This window comes from Lepus europaeus, chromosome 4, assembly GCF_033115175.1.
Source record: "Lepus europaeus isolate LE1 chromosome 4, mLepTim1.pri, whole genome shotgun sequence".
Classification (NCBI taxonomy): domain Eukaryota; kingdom Metazoa; phylum Chordata; class Mammalia; order Lagomorpha; family Leporidae; genus Lepus; species Lepus europaeus.
Window position 1 is genome coordinate 29,859,399 of NC_084830.1, and position 18,273 is coordinate 29,877,671.

The 18,273-nt window shown below is 32.8% G+C and overlaps 1 protein-coding gene across 2 annotated transcripts in view; it reads left to right on the top strand.

Moving 5' to 3' along the window:
* Window positions 1-18,273, top strand: part of CSMD3 (CUB and Sushi multiple domains 3) — a 1,267,615-nt gene that overhangs the window by 422,433 nt on the left and 826,909 nt on the right. For both annotated transcript variants that reach the window (XM_062189471.1, XM_062189472.1), the window contains exon 6: window positions 6,262-6,374. In XM_062189471.1, coding sequence (XP_062045455.1) covers window positions 6,262-6,374 — 113 coding nt within the window. The remainder of the gene's footprint in view (window positions 1-6,261; window positions 6,375-18,273) is intronic.

Genomic DNA, 18,273 nt, shown 5'->3' on the forward strand with positions numbered 1-18,273 from the left:
CCGTGATGGCTAGTGAATCTGAGCCTTTTTTCAAGTGTCTGTTGGCCAGTTTCATTCTTTGGAAAATTCCCATTCATGTCCTTTGCCCATTTCTTTACTGGATTTTTCATTTTGTTGTTGAGTTTCTTGAGCACTTTATAGATTCTGGATATTAATCTTTTTTCAGTTGCATAGTTTGCAAATATTTCCTCCCATTCTGTCCATCGCTTTTTATTTTGTTGAGTGTTTCCTTTACACAGCTGAAGCTTCTTAGCTTGATGTAATCCCATTTGTCTATTTTTGCTTTTACTGCTTATAGATGTTTTCCAAAATGTCTTTTCCTATGCCAATGTCTTGCAGAATTTTCCTGATGTTTTCCTCTAGTCATCTGATGGCATCAGGTCATAGATTAAGATCATTGACTCATTGTGAGGTGACTTTTGTAAAAGGTGTATGGTAGTGGTCTTTTTTCATACTTCTTGACACATAGATCCCATTTTTCCAACACCATTTTCTTTAGAAACTATCCTTTCTCCAGGGTTTGATTTTAGCTCATTTGTCAAAGATTATGTTTCTGTAGCTGTGTGTGTTAATTTCTGGAATTCCTATTCTGTTCCATTTGTCTACATGTCTAGTTTAGTACCAGTGCCAGGTTGTTTTTCTTATAACTGCCCTGTAATATGTCTTCAAATCTGATGCTGTCATGCCTCCAGCTTTGTTTCTGTTGTTTAAGATGGCTTTAGTTTCCATATGAATCTTAGCGGTGCTTTTTCTAGATGTGAGAAGAATATCCTTAGTTTTTTATTTGGGATCATATTGAATCTGAAAATTACTTTGAGTATTGTGTTCATTTTAATCATATTTATTTTTCCAATTCATGAGCATGGAAGATTTTTCCAAGTTTTTGTGTCTTCTATTTTTAATTTTAATTGTAGAGATCTTTCACATTCATGGTTAAATTTATTAATTTATAATTTTAATAGTAGAGATTTTCACATTCATGGTTAACTTTATTCCAAGGTATTTTTGTAGCTATTGTTAGTGGTATTGCTCTTACAAGTTCCTTGTCAGCCATGAGATTGTGTGCACAAATGGTATTGATTTTTTGTGTGTTGGTTTTATGCCTGCAATTTTACCAAACTCTCTTATGAGTTCCAATAGCCTCTTTTTGAAGTCTTGATTCCCTTACATATTGGATAATGCCATCTGCCAACAGGAGTAATTTGACTTCCTCCTTTCCAATGTGTATGTCTTTTATTTATTTATTTTTTTCCTAGTGACTTGACTAAAACTTCCAGGATTAAATAGGATAGAAATGGTAAAAGTAGGCATCTGTCTGGTTCTGGATCTTGGTAGAAATGCTTCCAACTTTTCCCTTTTTAATATGATGCTGGCTGTCAGTTTGTTAAATATTGCCTTGATTGTGTTGAAGGATGTTCCTTTTGCATTATATTATCACCGGCAATGTATAAAGGTTCCAGTTGATCTTCCTTGTTACCATTCTTGGGATCTTAGTTTTAAAAACTAGCTATTTAACAATTGGTTTAGTTATCAGGTGGTATTTTAATTAGCTATTAATGTAGTTACATAGTGGTATGTCACTTATTTTGCCTTTAAGAACTAATGATTTTGAACATCTTTTCAAATATTCCTTTGTTTTATCTATTTCTTTGTCAAAGAAGTATTCAAAATATTCTTATTTTTTATATCATATATTTTCATTTTTTTGAGTTGTAAATTTGTTTTCTAAATTTCAGATACAAATTTTATTTATATAAAATAAATGCAGTGGAAAACTTTTCTCTCAGTCATTGGATTATCATTTCATTTTATTCATGATCTATTTGAATAAACAGTTCTTTATTACACTGACAAGAAACTTTAATTCAAAATTGAATAGCAATTGTTCTTTATTTTTATTAATTTTATAGGCAAAGGTACACACACAGAGAGAAAGAGAGACTGATCCTATTTATTTGTTCATTCCACGAAATGTCTATATCAGTGAAAATTGGGCCAGGCTGAAGTCAGGGGCAAGGAACTCAATCCAAGTTTCACAAGTGGGTATCAGGGACCCAAGTGGTTGAACTCCTTACTACATTCCTGGGTATTTATTAGCAGGAAGCTGTACTCAAACCCAGGCTTTCTGATAAGGGATGTGGGTGTTCCAAGTTCTTAACTCTCCTTAACCTCTGTCCTAAACACTACCACCTCTTCCTCCCCAGCATATTTCTTTAAAACTAGTTTTGAGATTTTTAAAAATAGACTCTAGATATAAACCCATATTAGATATGTAGTATACACATGTTGCTTTCCATTATGTAGGTTATCTTTAAATCATCTGATTTGGAGTCTTCTGCATAGGATGTATTTAATTTTTTATTGAAAGCTTTTACTTAATAAATATAATGTTCATAAGTACAACTACTTTTGGATTATAGTGGTTCTTCCCCTATATCTGCCCTCCCATCCCCAAACCATCCCACCTCCTACTCCCTCTCTTGACCCATTCTTCATTAAGATTCATTTTTAATTATCTTTATATACAGAAAATCAACTCTATATTAAGTAAAGATTTCAACAGTTTGCACCCACACAGACACACAAAGTATAAAGTACTGTTTGAAGAGTAGTTATACCATTAATTCTCACAGTATAATACATTAAGGACAGAGATCCTACATGGAGAGCAAGTGCACAGTGACTCCTGTTGTTGATTTAACAATTGACACACTTATTTATGGCATCAGTGATCTTGGCTCTTGTCATGAGCTGCCAAGGCTAAGGAAGCCTCTTGAGTCCACAAACTCTGGTGTTATTTAGACAAGGCCATAATCAAAATGGATGTTCTCTCCTCCCTTCAGAGAAAGGTATCTCCTTCTTTGATGGCCCCTTCTTTCCTCTGGGATCTCACTCACAGATATCTTTCATGTGGGTGATTTTTTGCCACAATGTCTTGGCTTTCCATTCCTGAAATGCTCTCATGGGCTTTTTAGCCAAATCTGAATGCTTTAACAGCTGATTCTGAGGCCAGAATGCTGTGTAGGGCATTTGTCATTCTGTAAGTCTGCCCTGTGTCCTGCTTCCCATGTCGGATTGTTATCTCCTTTTAAATTCTATCAATTATTATTAGCAGAGACCTGGTCTGATTTTAATGAGGTTCAATTTATCAATTTTCCCATTTTTGAACAATGTTATTGGATGGAATATTAAACACAGAAATACACTAACACAAATATATCTAGTTAGTTCTTGACAACAGTGCCAAAGCAGTTCAACGGAGTAACAATTGGGTATCTTCAAAACTGTGTAATTTTTAAGTCTCTGACTTCCCTGTGAATGATTAAGATTAAGTAAGTAAAAGCAAAGAAACAGTATTTATTTTAACATTGAAGAGAAATACACAAAAAGGCCCTGAGATTTTTATTTAACGTTTTTTCTTGTTTTGTAAGACATTAGTTTTGTCATGTTTACTAGTGTATTTCTGACTCCTAGCAATGGTGTTGTCATATAGAAAATGTTCAGTAAATAACTGGAGTAAAGGCACATTAATATCATTATTATTTTTTAAAAAGGGTTTACTTATTTATTTGAAAGGCAAAGTTACAGGGAGAAATAGCAAGAGATCTCCCATCTGCTGGTTCACTCTGGAGGAAGTGGCCATATCTATTGTAGATGGGCCAGGTCTCCCACAATGCAAATCCCTTAATCGCTTCATTATTATGAGGTGATTCTCACTGATACTATACTATAGTGAAATTGATCCCAATGATTTGACATAGAGATAACTCTAAGTTATTTAATCAAGAATTATTAAGTTTAATGTAATATTTCTAGATGGTATATTTTCTTAGTCACTTGCATAATTCTCCTGATAATATGTGAAATATGGGACAGATATAGGTAGATTCATTTAGTAGATTGCTCCGTAAACCATAAACCAAACCATGTTGTATTGTTGTATTTAAGTAATGAATAATACTAGATGATGACAATCTGCAAAGCTCATGTGGCTCCTTTATAACCAATTATTATGTATTTCTTTGCTATAGTACAAGTGCTTTCTTTTTAGTGTCTTAGCTTATCTAATGTTCTGTTTTGTATGTTGAGGTATTAAGTCTGTCAGGGGTATCCTTTTAGTGTAAGCCATGTTAAACGGTCATTGTTTGCTTCATCTCATGAATATTCTGCCTCTTGCTTCTGCAACTCTACTTTCTTGAGCCACTGTCCTAGGTTCCTAAAGGTGAATTCACTGTTACTTTGCCTTTACTTTTACAAATTGGTAAAATTATCTTTGATATCCCTGGAAAAGATAGGAAGTCTATCCTTTGTATTGTCTATTTCATCTTCCTTCTACCTTCAGTTTTCTGATACTCTTTGTGGAATTATTTTTCATTTTTTGAGTCTTTTAAAGGATCTATTTCCAAATTCTGTTTATATCACAATTATTCATGTACTATAGTCTCACTACATTTAGAAATATATACAGTCTGTCAAAATAATTCGGAATTCACTAGCTGATATTTATGTTCATTGAATCAGAGAACTGAATAAAAACAAATTGTAAATCAGAATCTGGCATAAATTAGGCTATTCTGTTGAAAATGTAATTGAACAAAATCCAGTTTTTTCACTGAGCTATTTAAACAAGAATAACAAACAATAGTGAACATAACCTGGATATTTTCTGAAAATAATTTAACATATATTGTATATAAATATAATTTAATATATATCATAATGAAATAAAATTAATGAGTCTTAAACTTATGCAAGTATATCACATATCTTTATTTACTAAATTCAGGTAAGAAAAAATGTAGCTGGACCAAGCAATAGTTACTACTATAAAATAGAAAATACAAGATTAATAGGGAAAATTAAAGTGCATTCCAAACAAGTATATAAGTAAACATATGGTATGGAACTCAACTTGTTCATGTTGGTATCAAGTATTCTGTACATCAGCAGCCACAATGATATCATAAAGATGAAGTTACATTTTAGAAGGAAATGATCATCCACTTAAAGTGGAAACCAACTCCCAATCACTTCTGGAATGTTGGACTTTCTGTGGTAATGGGGATAAGTATTGGGTGGAGAACCCATGTGTCACTGTGCACACACGTCACCATAGATTACATATACAGAAACAGATTTTCCCTGTCCCCCCTAATCGTGCAGTACCATAACTGAAAAGCACTGAGAATAAAGTTAAAGCAATTCCCTACCCTCACACAAACACAAGCATACAATAATGAATAAGCTGTTTATTTTTTCTTCTGAAGAAGAAAAGTAGGAACACTGAACAATGGTAAATATGACATGCACTGGTTACTAAGACAACTTCGTATAAATTTTCCTTCATTATGTGATATTCTTGCTTTGGAGACTTTTATCTTGACATTATAACAAACACCCAGCATTTAAGTGGTTAGCTACATGGAGGAAGTATGTGATGGAAGAATTTTTTTAATTGAATGAAAGCAAAAAAAATATTTTATTGGAAATTTTTAAGACAAGTTACCTCATATATTAATCATGACCAATTTGTAGGTGTTTGTTCCAATATTTTGCTTTAAGTGATTAGCTTTAAGTAGATTATGGAGTGGTATCTTTGTGACTAAATATGTTGAGACTAAGTACATATATGAAATTCAGTCTCTTTTTGCCTGTCTTTTGGATCAGGCTGCTAATGCTTTTATATAGGTATATATTTTATTGTAAGAATATCATGAACATGGATATAATTATGAAATTATAAAGTAATGAATAAGGTATGAAGAGAAATTGTAAAATTTGCTATCATGTGTGAAATATTGAAAATATATTGAATGGGTAGCAGGGAGAAGAAAATAACTATATCTCTAGTTGGAAAAAAGGACATCAATTTTTTTGAAACTTTTCTATTTTGTAACATTTATATCAGTGAATACATGGGAAACAAAATGACCGGCATCATCAGCTCAGTATGTGTTATATTTATTAAAATCATGTCATAAATAGCATTAATCAATAAAATTGAGTAGATAAAAATCAGATCCAATTGCTATTTCACAGATGATTTTATTAATATATGCAAACCAATTGAAATATCATATATTTTGAATCGCACTATTCTATGATTGAATTTTCAATACTTAAAGTAACTATTTCATTTGTGCTTAAAAGTTGAGAATGCAAAGTCATGAATAATGTATACTTGTTTGGTCACAGTTCAGTGAAAATGCTTACTGCTGAGAAGCTTTTTAAATTGTTTTGTTTTTGTCTTTTATAATTCAGGTTATCGGGAATGAATATACCACCACCAATTATCAGCAACAAAAACTGGCTCAGACTGCATTTTGTTACAGACAGCAATCACCGATATCGTGGATTTAGCGCTCCATATCAAGGTATATTAATGAATACCTCTGCCTCTTTTGATATGCAAAGTGATTTTGGCATTCACAATTGCATTTTGTGATAGAAGAAAAATACCCTTAGGATTCGTAAATCATAATTTGAGTAGGCAAACATGGTATTCTCTTACTGAAGCAATAATGTGATCATATCTAAATTACCAGTGTTGAAGTTAGTTGAGTTTTGTAATATAACATGCAGAATAAAGATTAGCACTTCTAAAAGGTAATATGTAACAGATATAATATTTCGCTTTAATATAGTGCTTTAGCAAGTGAACATGCTATCTAAACTTATACCACAAGCACTACAGAAAGCTTGCCACTGCAAACAGGTTCTTCATCAGTTGAAGTCCATTTTCATATACAGTTTGTTTGTAACTGCTAATTTAATTTATATTCTGAGAATTATTATCTACCAATTTTATTAACAGGCATAATTTTGAATAAGTGGAATATAATATTTGATGCATTAATTTGAAAAGTCTTTGAAATTAGATTACTATGAAGATGGAGTTCAAGTGAAAATGTAGCTTCTATAATATTTAGTAATATTATGCAGGTTTAATATCCTTTATTATCAGACTGTATATATAAATTATTCATTTCATTCTTTGTAGTATATTGCTAATCTTGAGGGAATAGAAAGCATTGCCACAGTAACATTTTTCCATTTCTCTGTTGTTGTTTTTTAATGTTTCCCTTCTTACTAGTTGTCTGTCTTAAGCACTTTGCAAATTGAATATGGTGACTTTGGATAGCCTATACTTAGTACTTAAAGTGACTTTAGACCTTATATTGTTTTCTGGAGTACAAATTCGGCAATCAACTTATATTTTAGGATCAATATCCTCTCTGCAGATATTCTGCTAGATTTCTCTTGGAAACAGTAATGGATTAATGTGATTTCAAATTTCACTTTCAAAATATCACATTGGCTATCATTGAAAACAAAGTTTTGAGGGTGGCAGATTCAAATAAAGATAGTGGACAGAATCCATGTTAGAGTGCCAAGAGTAGTTTTTATATAATTAATTGGCATATAAAAATGAAGGCAAATAAGATATCAAAGAAATGTAATAAAAAATAGTACCTATCATGAAACACTACATTTAAAATGAAAAAAATTGAAAGTAACTATCCAGGCTTGGAATTTGAATCTCATATATTTAAGCCAGTATTCCCTTTTAAATGATTTATATTTTATTTACAATATTTAAAAAATATTTCATCCATTTTCCCATCTTAATTTTTGGAATTTTTTCATACCTTAGAAATAATAGCACCATTTTTATTATATAATTATTGTGAGGCTTCTTGATCTCAAGGTTGACCCCTTTCCTTGTGGAGCTTTTCAACCACATTTTAGGGCTCTTGATTCCGCTCAGCAATGAGTTAAGGCAGATGGCAAGGCAGAAATTAAAAAGACAATTCTTTTTGACTCATGTGGGAAACCATGGAATCTTTCAGTTGGATGCCTTCTATTCTTATTCTGAGTATTTTATATTTATATTTATTTTATATTTAAGTAGAAAGACTGGAGAAAATAGATCTACCTCCAAAATTAAATGGTATTTCCTTTGTTTTATGCAATATGATTTCATGAAACTAATATTTTCAGATAGAGTTATTTTGCAATATAAAAAGCAGCACAAAATTACCAGTAGATTTCTTTATTTAATTAGTATTTTCAGTATTCTACTTGTTGGACTTAAATTGCCGGTGCCGTGGCTCAGCAGGCTAATCCTCCGCCTAGCGGCGCAGGCACACCAGGATCTAGTCCCGGTCGGGGCGCCAGATTCTGTCCCGGTTGCCCCTCTTCCAGGCCAGCTCTCTGCTGTGGCCTGAGAGTGCAGTGGAGGATGACCCAAGTGCTTGGGCCCTGCACCCCATGGGAGACCAGGAGAAGCACCTGGCTTCTGCCTTCGGATCAGTGCAGTGCACTGGCCACAGCGCGCCGGCCGCGGTGGCCATTGGAGGGTGAACCAACGGCAAAGGAAGACCTTTCTCTCTGTCTCTCTCTCTCTCTCACTGTCCACTCTGCCTGTCAAAATAAATAAATAAATAAATAAATAAATAAATTGACTTTTATAGTTATTTCAAGATTCAGTTTGATTTTCTAGCAGTGCTTATCTGGATTCAGCATTAAAATAGCCTTGCAATGTATTCACTATAATGAAACAGGAATTTTTATGTGGCACAATTTATTTCTATTTTAAGCAGGAAAAGGAGTTCGATAGATGATAATTTTTGGTGTGATCTGTATCTACACAACACAGTGAAAATAATGTGGCCTCAGAAAATTGAACTATGATTTTGTAATAAGTGCAGGAAAAATTTATTATGTAACATATGTCATTGCATTTTATGCTTTTAAAACTTTGCTGATTCAGGCTTAGTTCTTTAAATTGCATTTTTAAATAACATTTTGCCTAGACAGCATAAATTCAGTTGAAGTAATTCTTGAAATTTTAATGAAATGAAGAAATTTGGATTTTAATGAACCTCTAGTAAGTTAACTTAAATGGCTTCAAAATTCATAATTCTGATATGCAGAAATCCATGCCTCAGCACAAAATAGTAATCATAGTTTTACATTCTTGCATGCTACTATTTCATTTCATTGGTATATAAATTAAAATGAATTCAAAATGTGAAATTTTTTGGAATATGTTATGCAAAATTCAAACCACCTCTCTATGCATCTGTTTCTTAATAACTCAAATGCATATTGAGTACTAAGTAATAATTATCAACTTATCTATAATTTTGAATTCATTTAATGTTTTAATGGAGCTCTAGGTTTCCTCATAACATTTCTACTTAATATGTGCCCTTTATTAAGTACTATGAAAATTAACTGCAAATTATTAAAGAGTTCGTTGGGTGCCATAAGTTATTTTTGATAATTTGTTCCATAATTGGTAGACTAGGCATATACCAATATGCTTTCCCAAATAGAGTCACACTTGAGTTGTCTTATAGACTAACTTTCTTAATGGTTTTGATATTATACTTTTAAATAAGGTTAAGTATAGGCTGAGAATAGGGTACCAACAAATATAATTCTGTTTCAACCCATAGGAGCTAAGACAAGTTGTGACTTATATAAAATGGCTTTGATAAATAAAATGCTTTCCACTTTCAAGGCCACATATTGAATATGCCCAATCCTCTCTAAATAAAAAAAAAACAATATTTTTTCCTCTGAGTTTGTTTCACTACAAATGTGTTACTTTATAAAACTTTTTTATCTCTTCTCATTTAAAGAAGTTCTTCTTCAATTTCTAACCCCCCCTCACCAAAGAGAATTAATTATTACTCCCATAAATAGTAATTTTTTAAAAAAAAACATGTTTGGAAATCTTATTTATTGAATTTGCCATATTAAATGTTATGATCTTTCATATATACATGCAGTTCATTTGCTTTACATTTCTATTAATACATAATGATTTTTTCTTATTTTATAAATTGGAAAATTTTCAGATGATCCTCAATTGCACATTGAAGGAATTTTTAGCTCCAGAATGTATTTTAAATTATTTTTATGTATAGAGCTCATTTACTCACATATGAGATATTCCATTTTAAATTTTTTCAGAATTCCATACTTTTTAAATGGATGATCAGGATTCTGCAGCTGTAGGCATTCATATAATTTCTTTGAAATATCAGCTTAGGTATTACCCCATTTAAACAATTCTAAATATCTAATATGAATATTTCTGTATTTTGTGTTAAATCTGCCAAATCCCTATCAATTATTTCACATTCTGATTTTTCCTCTTTTCTTCAATAGTTTTGTTGAATGTGATTCTTTTCTGGGTAAATATGTTATACACAATTTATTTTAAATAGTAAAACAGTGTTTTAAATTTAAGAAAGATGCTATTTCACAGATGTTCTCAAATAAATCATCATCATCTGTGGATTATTTTGGCATAGTTTTTGTAAGAAGAGAGAGGGAGAGACAAAGAGAGAGATCTTCCATCTGATGATTCACTTCCCAAATGGCTGCAATGGCTGAGGCTGGGCCAGATGGAACCAAGGGCCAGGAGCTTCTTTTGGGTCTCCCTCATTGGTGCAGGGGCCCAATGAACTGGTCCATCTTCTGTTGCTTTCCCAGGCACATTAACAGGGAGCTGGATCAGAAGTGGAGTACCCAGAATTTGAACTTGCAGCCATATGGGTGCCATTACACCACTGCACCAGCTCTGAGAAGAAATATTTTTAATGGCTGGATATTTCAAAGCATATTGAAATGAACCTCCACAAATCTCAGTTACACAAAGGCAGACACTTTGCATTTTAGATGCCCATTTTTTAGTGAAAAAGAGATGTTAGGAATGAGTTTTTTTTTTTTTTGAGACTTTCTGATATAAATTTACGTAATTACTAAACAAAGTTTTTGTGGATGCAGGACAGTATATTGGGGAAAAATATGACTTGAGGTTAGAAGTTGAAGTTAGAATCATAAAGTTATTAATTGCTGTTTGAGTTCAATGAGCCTTGATTTCTTCATTAATAAAGTCACAATATCCAGATAGATTACTATTGTAATCCCAGAAGAATTAAGCATTCTTTAGTAAAATTCAGACATGCTGTAAATAAAGATGCTTCAGTGGAAAGAGATCATCAACCATATGGAATGATAGAGGAAGCACACATTCAACCATGAGGAATAAATAGTTTAAATATTGTGATTAAACATAAAAATTGAATCCAAGGATCACAGTTAAAAATGAAAAACACAGGGCTTTCTAGTTCTCACTATCACAAATGTTGATGCCCACATTTCTCAAGGGAAAAGCTCTCTTCTTTGGATCTAATTTTAAAATAGAATATTTTGTAAGTAAAACTGAGAAGCAGTTTCCATTCTATAACAGATTTGTTGAAATCATAAATATAACTCAGGCTTAAAAATAGAGCACAGCATCAAAGCAAATTTCTGTGAGTGTAGTAGTGTTCTACTCTGTGATTTCACTGATATGCTTAGATATGTTCTTCATTTATCTTTATTTAGACATAAGTTTTTCATGTTGTATTTTCATATATCCATTGTTAATAAAAGACAAGGAATCAGATATCTCATCCTTGTAATTAGGAAACTCCTCCTCCAATTTGATGGCTTTCAATGTAGTCATATTTATGATACCAACGATGGAGTGGTAGTGTGACGTTATAAGAAAAGACCAAAACTTTTACTTCAGACACTTTAAGCATGCTTTGTTTCCATGGGACTATTAGACCTGTACAATAGATTTTTGTTTCAGTAATGATAGTGGATGCAGCTCTTTGTTAGTACAAGTCAAGAAGTATTCAGCGAGTATAAATGTTTTTGCATTATAATAGGTTTATTTAATTTTTAGTGACTGATACTATAGAAAATTCATAAATACTAATTGGAATACTTATCTCAAAATACCCATTTTAACATATTTGATTCTCTTTGTTATTTAAACATATGAAGTATGCTAGCTCTTCACTTACTGTGTTTTGGGAGAAGTGTGTGTAATGTTTCAGAATAGCTTCTAATCTTTTTTTTTCTTTTGTCTTGGGCATTATATCACCTTTATTTATGTTTCCTTCAATTTTCATAATTATATGTATGTGTGTATATCTATCTATCTATCCATCCTTTATTGATATACCTTAAAAACTCAAAGGTGAGTTATACTAACCTCATGTTACAGTCTAATAGAACCTGGGAAATTCCAAAATAAGTTAGTGAAATAATTATGATTTAAATTACTATTTTCTAATAATCAAACAACTATGTATAGGAGTATCCAGTTGTAATACACATATTTTATAAAATATATGGTCAATTCAAATATAGTGAACCTTGGCAACTTTAAAACTAGAAAACCCAACAGATCATTTTTTGTAGCCTCTTTATTTGGTTCATGTATTACTACTGGTAATAGAATAAATTTAAAACTAGGTAATCTCTTAGGATAAAAATATTTCTATGCTTCCTTAACTTTCTTAGGGTGAATTCTCATACTTGTAGAATTTGGATCACCTCTGCTCCCTATTTCTTTTTTTTTTTTTTCTTTTCTTTTTTTTTTTTTTTTTTTTTGACAGGCACAGTGGATAGTGAGAGAGAGAAACAGAGAGAAAGGTCTTCCTTTTTGCCGTTGGTTCACCCTCCAATGGCCACTGTGGCTGGTGCATCTCGCTGATCTGAAGCCAGGAGCCAGGTGCTTCTCCTGGTCTCCCATGCGGGTGCAGGGCCCAAGGACTTTGGCCATCCTGCACTGCACTCCCTGGCCATAGCAGAGAGCTGGCCTGGAAGAGGGGCAACTGGGATAGAATCCAGCACCCCAACCGGGACTAGAACCCGGTGTGCCGGCGCCACAAGGCAGAGGATTAGCTTGGTAAGCCACGGTGCCGGCCATCTCTGCTCCCTATTTCAAGAACATTTCTAAATATAAATGACAGCCTATGAGTCTTAATATTGTTGGGATATTACTGATTTGTTCAAATATAAAAGCTTGTTCTCATTCATAAATATTATATGGTTTCACTAGAGATGTTATTTCCTGGTAACTGAGAATCCTATAGGCATGCAGTGCTGGTATACACAAGGGAATTTGTGGTCTATTCTCAGCATAATTAGTTGTCCACCTTGTATACCTTGACATTTTTTGCTAGGTCTTCTCTCCTTAGCTAAACCTCCATCAGCCTCATTTTCTACTATAAATTACCTTTTGTTCTTACCATGGTAGCCCCATAAGAGTGCTCTGGTTCTGTGATAACTTGCTTACAAGTGTCTGCCATCAAAGACTCGTCCTTCAATGAAGTATAAACTAACGTAGGCACAGAATTCTGGTGTGCTGCTCTGTTCTGAATGTTAATATGCCTCTAAATGGCTTATATTTTTCCATAAGGCAGTGCTGTAAGACGTTGGTGCCCTTTCTCACTATTCTGTGACCTCCAGGGTGTTTTTACACAGAAGTGAACACACCTCAGACTTCTTGTTCCTATCAGGTAGTGGGATAATTTTTCATTTGTTATTTCTTTAGTTATCTCTGATTATGTCTAAAGCTCTAATAATTAATTAATATATAAATATATATAGTGTGACCTTCAAGAATAATATTTGGTTAAAGACTTTGAAAAATGTAATTTAAAAGCTCTAGTAGAATTCCCCAAAGCAGCAGAATCCAAAGGGCTCAAAAAATGGAAAGAATTGCGGGTGGGAGGGAAGTTATGGGAGGGGGAAGCCATTGTAATCCATAAGCTGTAAATTGGAAATTTATATTCATTAAATAAAAGTTTAAAAAATGGCAAGAATTAAAAAAAAAAGATTTTGTTTTTATTTATATGAGAGGTAGAGTTACAGTCAGAGAAAGGGAGAGACAGAGAGGAAGGGCTCCCATCCTCTGATTCACTCCCCAAATAGCCGTAATGGCCAGAGCTGTACCCATTTGAAGCTAGGAGCTTGGAGCCTCTTCTGGATCTCTCACACGGGTGCAGGGGCCTAAGCACTTAGGCCATTTTCTAGTTTTCCCAGGCCATAGCAGAAAACTAGATTGGAAGAGGAATAGCCAGAATAGGAACCGGTGCTCATATGGGATGCTGGCACAGCACCAGCCCCAAAAGATTTTTTTTTAAGTCTCCCCATCTGCAGAGTCCAATGTATTGTAGGTGTTTAATAACTGTTAAAAGAATTATTGAATAGTATAATTCATATGTTGTGTTAAAATTTATAAAACATCTGCCTCTATTTCACTTCACTTAATTTTTACAATATTCTATCATTTAATTGTGTCCCATGACTCAATATTTTTCAGCTGTACAATTCTCTGACTTAATCTACTCTTCCCAGTACATCTACACCTTATGTAATGCACTGGCTAAAATATGTGTAAAGTGTAGTTTATTAAAATGATAAAACTACTTGTTCCTAAATGAAAAATGAGATTATTTACAATTAAGTGAAATTAAAATTTCAGTTCTGCAGGCACACTTACTACACTTCAAATGCTCAAAAGTCACAAGTGGATAGTTGCTGCCATATTGTACTGTGTGGCTTCCAATTATAATAAAGCAGGACATTATTTTAAAAATAAAAATCACAATAAAGATGATATAGCTTAGTGTCATTTTTCATTATTCCTCAGCTTTTTGTGATTACTGTACACTAACTCTGGAATTTATTGTTTGTAATCATTATATTTCAGGGTCTTCTATATTTCAGAACTTCAGAAGCCACAATTAATTATAAAATTATCATCTTTTCCATGTGACTTGAAATTTAAAATAAATATATAAAATAAGGTTATTCAACAATATTCTGATTTTCTTTTTGTAACTATGAAAATATTAATTTCTTTAATAATTTATTTTTTCTTTCTTTTCTTAGCTATAAATTTGTGTTCACTCTATCAGACAAATAGCACTGGTCTGTCTTGTCCTTACTACAATTGCATTAAGCAGATATTGAGAAATTTAAGAACTGGGATGAATGTTTCTGCATCCTTTAAATATAAATTTACAAAAGAGAGGATACTATCAAGAATAGATTTGGTTTCATGCATTTCATTATGCTTCCTTTACTGCATAAATATATGAATTATTTGTTTCAGAAAGTATTGAAAATACATGGAAAATTATTAGATTATTTAAATCTTAAAAATATTTATTAAGTAGGTCAGCCTTTAATATATACTTTAATTAGTAAATTAAGATTACCAAATTACCCTCTGAGCCATTATGAAATCCTGTGTAAGAAGAGCTAAAACAAACTAGCTCTGTCACAGACTTTAAATTTTGCATTTTTCTATTCAGTTAGCATACTGATTCTACAGCAATCAAATTACTTTGGGACAAATACTCCTTAATTTAGTGCTAAATGCTCTGAGATGGGTAGAGGAAAAAGAAAAGAGGACGGGACTTTTTTATGGCAATCTTGTCTTGAAAACACAAGACTATATTAAACTAACTGCATTGTTCAATAACTTACATTTTCTCTGAAGGTTTCTCCTATGAATATATTTTTTTTTGGGGGGGGGGGGTTTGGGAAGGATAACCATTTGTGTATAGATGACCCTGCAATGCTTTTACCTTCCTCTGGGAATTCTTCCTATAAAATTTATAATGTATTTTCATGTACATTTCTTTGATTCTTTCACAATACAGCTTACTTAATAGCTCTGCATAATACATTTCAATTTAATTAAATGATAAGTAGGGCTGATGGCCCAAATCAATTTGAATCTGAATGAGACCAATTTGTTTTATAACTACAAGATTTTATTCTTTAGAATTTTATTTGTACTTATAGAGTAAAAAGTAGTCAAGGTTCTACTCTTTTAATTTAATAGAAAACTTACAGTAAGTCCACATATGAGGGTCAATTTAAAATTAAGATCATGCCATTAAAACAAAAAAGAGAATAATGGCATCCCTTTTTAAGTAAATTATAGTTTTTACTATTTATTTTGCATTTTAGTTTTTATTGTTTTGAGGGGAATGCTGAAATGTATCAGTTGGAAAATATAAATATTTTATATCTACTGAGGTCAGTGTCTTTCACAGAAGTAACAGAGATACATTGCCATAGCTGCACTTACATGATATTCATATTTTGTAGGATTTTATTTATGTACTGTGAAGATATACAGTTTCTTGTTTGGCATAATTTGATAATAGCAGCACTAGCTTCTACAACACAGAATAGTTGTTTCTGAACTTAGATTCCCAAGGATCAAATCTTGACCTTCAGATTATTCCAAAACTACAATTCTGTTATTCATTTTTTTCTAAAAACATCTTACCAAAAATTTCAGATTCTTGAATTTATTCTTTCTTCATGTAACCTAAAGTTCTCTTTTCTGTGTTCTGTTGTCTCAGAGCCTCTTTGTGCAAAAAAAAATTTTTAAAGATTTATTTATTTATTTGAAAGTCAGAGTTGCAGAGAGAGAGAGAGGTCTTCCATCCAATGGTTCACTCCCCAGTTGGCTGCAATGGCCGGAGCTTGGCCAATCTGAAGCCAGGAGACAGGACCCTCTTCCAGGTCTCCCACACGGGTGCAGGGACCCAAGAACTCGGGCCATATTCTACTGCTTTCCCAGGCCTTAGCAAAGAGTGGTATTGGAAGTAGAGCAGGCGGGTCTCGAACCAGAGCGCCATATAGGATGCCGGCACTGCAGGCCAGGGTGTTAACCCGCTGTGCCATAGTGCCGGCCCCTGTGTTAAAGTATAATGCTAAGGTATTCTAATTAATCTGATGGATTTTTTTCTTTTCCAGTAAAAATGGTAGTCCCTATATTTTAATAAAAAAAAAGAAACTAGCAAAAGCACACTTACTAACGATACTTCAGAGAAAACACTGACAAAACATTGTTTCCTAAAATATTTTCGGTTACTCTGATTTTTATAGAGTATGAAATGAATGACCTATCTCTTGAAGAACCCACACACAAGACAAAAATAAGCAATAAGAAAGAAATATTAGTAACATAAGTCAATTTCATATTTAGACACTAAAAATAAGCATGTTCTGAATTATCACTTTTTCACACTTCTCATGATTTATAACCTCATATAATTATTAAAACATTTTTCAAAAATTTGAAACCTCTAAAAATCATAGAGGTCAATTGTAATAGATGTCAGATAAATAATGGCATGTTCCTTAGTAGAACAAATTGACAGGAAAGTCTTTATATCTTTACAATAAATGTCAAGAACCACACGAAGATATATAACATATGATAAAAGTTATAACTTAGTCAAGTGAAATATTTTTTTATACTTCAAACCAGCCCGATAAGTGAGCAAATAAAATTTCATTTACCTTTCTAAATTCTGAGCTCCAGCATTTTCGTCAATACAGTGAAGGCAAATTCAGTGTGATACTTGAGCAAAAAAGACATTTGGGTCTAAGTGATTATGTCAAAACTTCTTTTTAATGAAAGCTGTTTGCCTAAATACAAGGAGACTCATTCTGATTCCATGTTTCTCATCTTTGTGGGTGAGCATTTATATTTTTTTTTCGGAAAGATAGTATTTAAAAAGCCACACTTGGCCACAAATGAGCAAAAATAATAAATCTACGAATATGAGACATGTAAATAACATAAATGTAATTTGAGATTGCTGAATATTTTTTGTAGGATTCATAATTATGAGTGTAAACTCTGTAAAAATGATACCTAGGTTCAATTCTTATTTTCACACTTAAGCTGCTGTAAAACTCTCAAACTTAGCTACTTCAACAGCAAAAGATGGATGTTAATACTGGAAAGAGCTGCTGTAGTAAAGGAAATTATATGCAAGAAAATTCTCATGTTATTTGATACTATAAAACAGCATTTAAAAAGGGTAGCTCTTAATTTTATGAATTTGCACCCAAGAAGGTCAATTTATACTTCTTTGAGCCAGCTAAGGCAATTTTTGTTGTAGTTATTAGTAGTTCTCTCTCTTATTTATGAAATTCACTGAGACTGCACTGAATTAACTGCCACAGTCCCACTGCAATGTGAATGCCCATTGTAGTCATTCACTCATCCATCCGTCCATTCATTCATTCAACAAAAGTTTATTCAAGATGTTTGCTATAGTTTGGGAGGTTAGGGCGGTTAGAATCTTGGTTATGACTCTGATGGAGCTCCTCATTTGAGTACCTGGGATTGATTCCTGGATCTTATTCCTGATATCTTGCTAATGTGAGCCCTGGGAGGCAGTGGTGATGGCTCAAGTATTTGGGTTCCGGCAATCCATGTCGAAGAACCGGCGTAGGTACCCAGTTTTGTCATGGCCCAGCCCCTGGCATGTGGAGAGTAAACTGGTGGAGAGAAGAGCTCTCCCTCTCTCTTTCGTCCTCTCTCTATCTCTCTTTGGCTCTTAGTTACACTTCAAATTATTTTTAAATTTATGG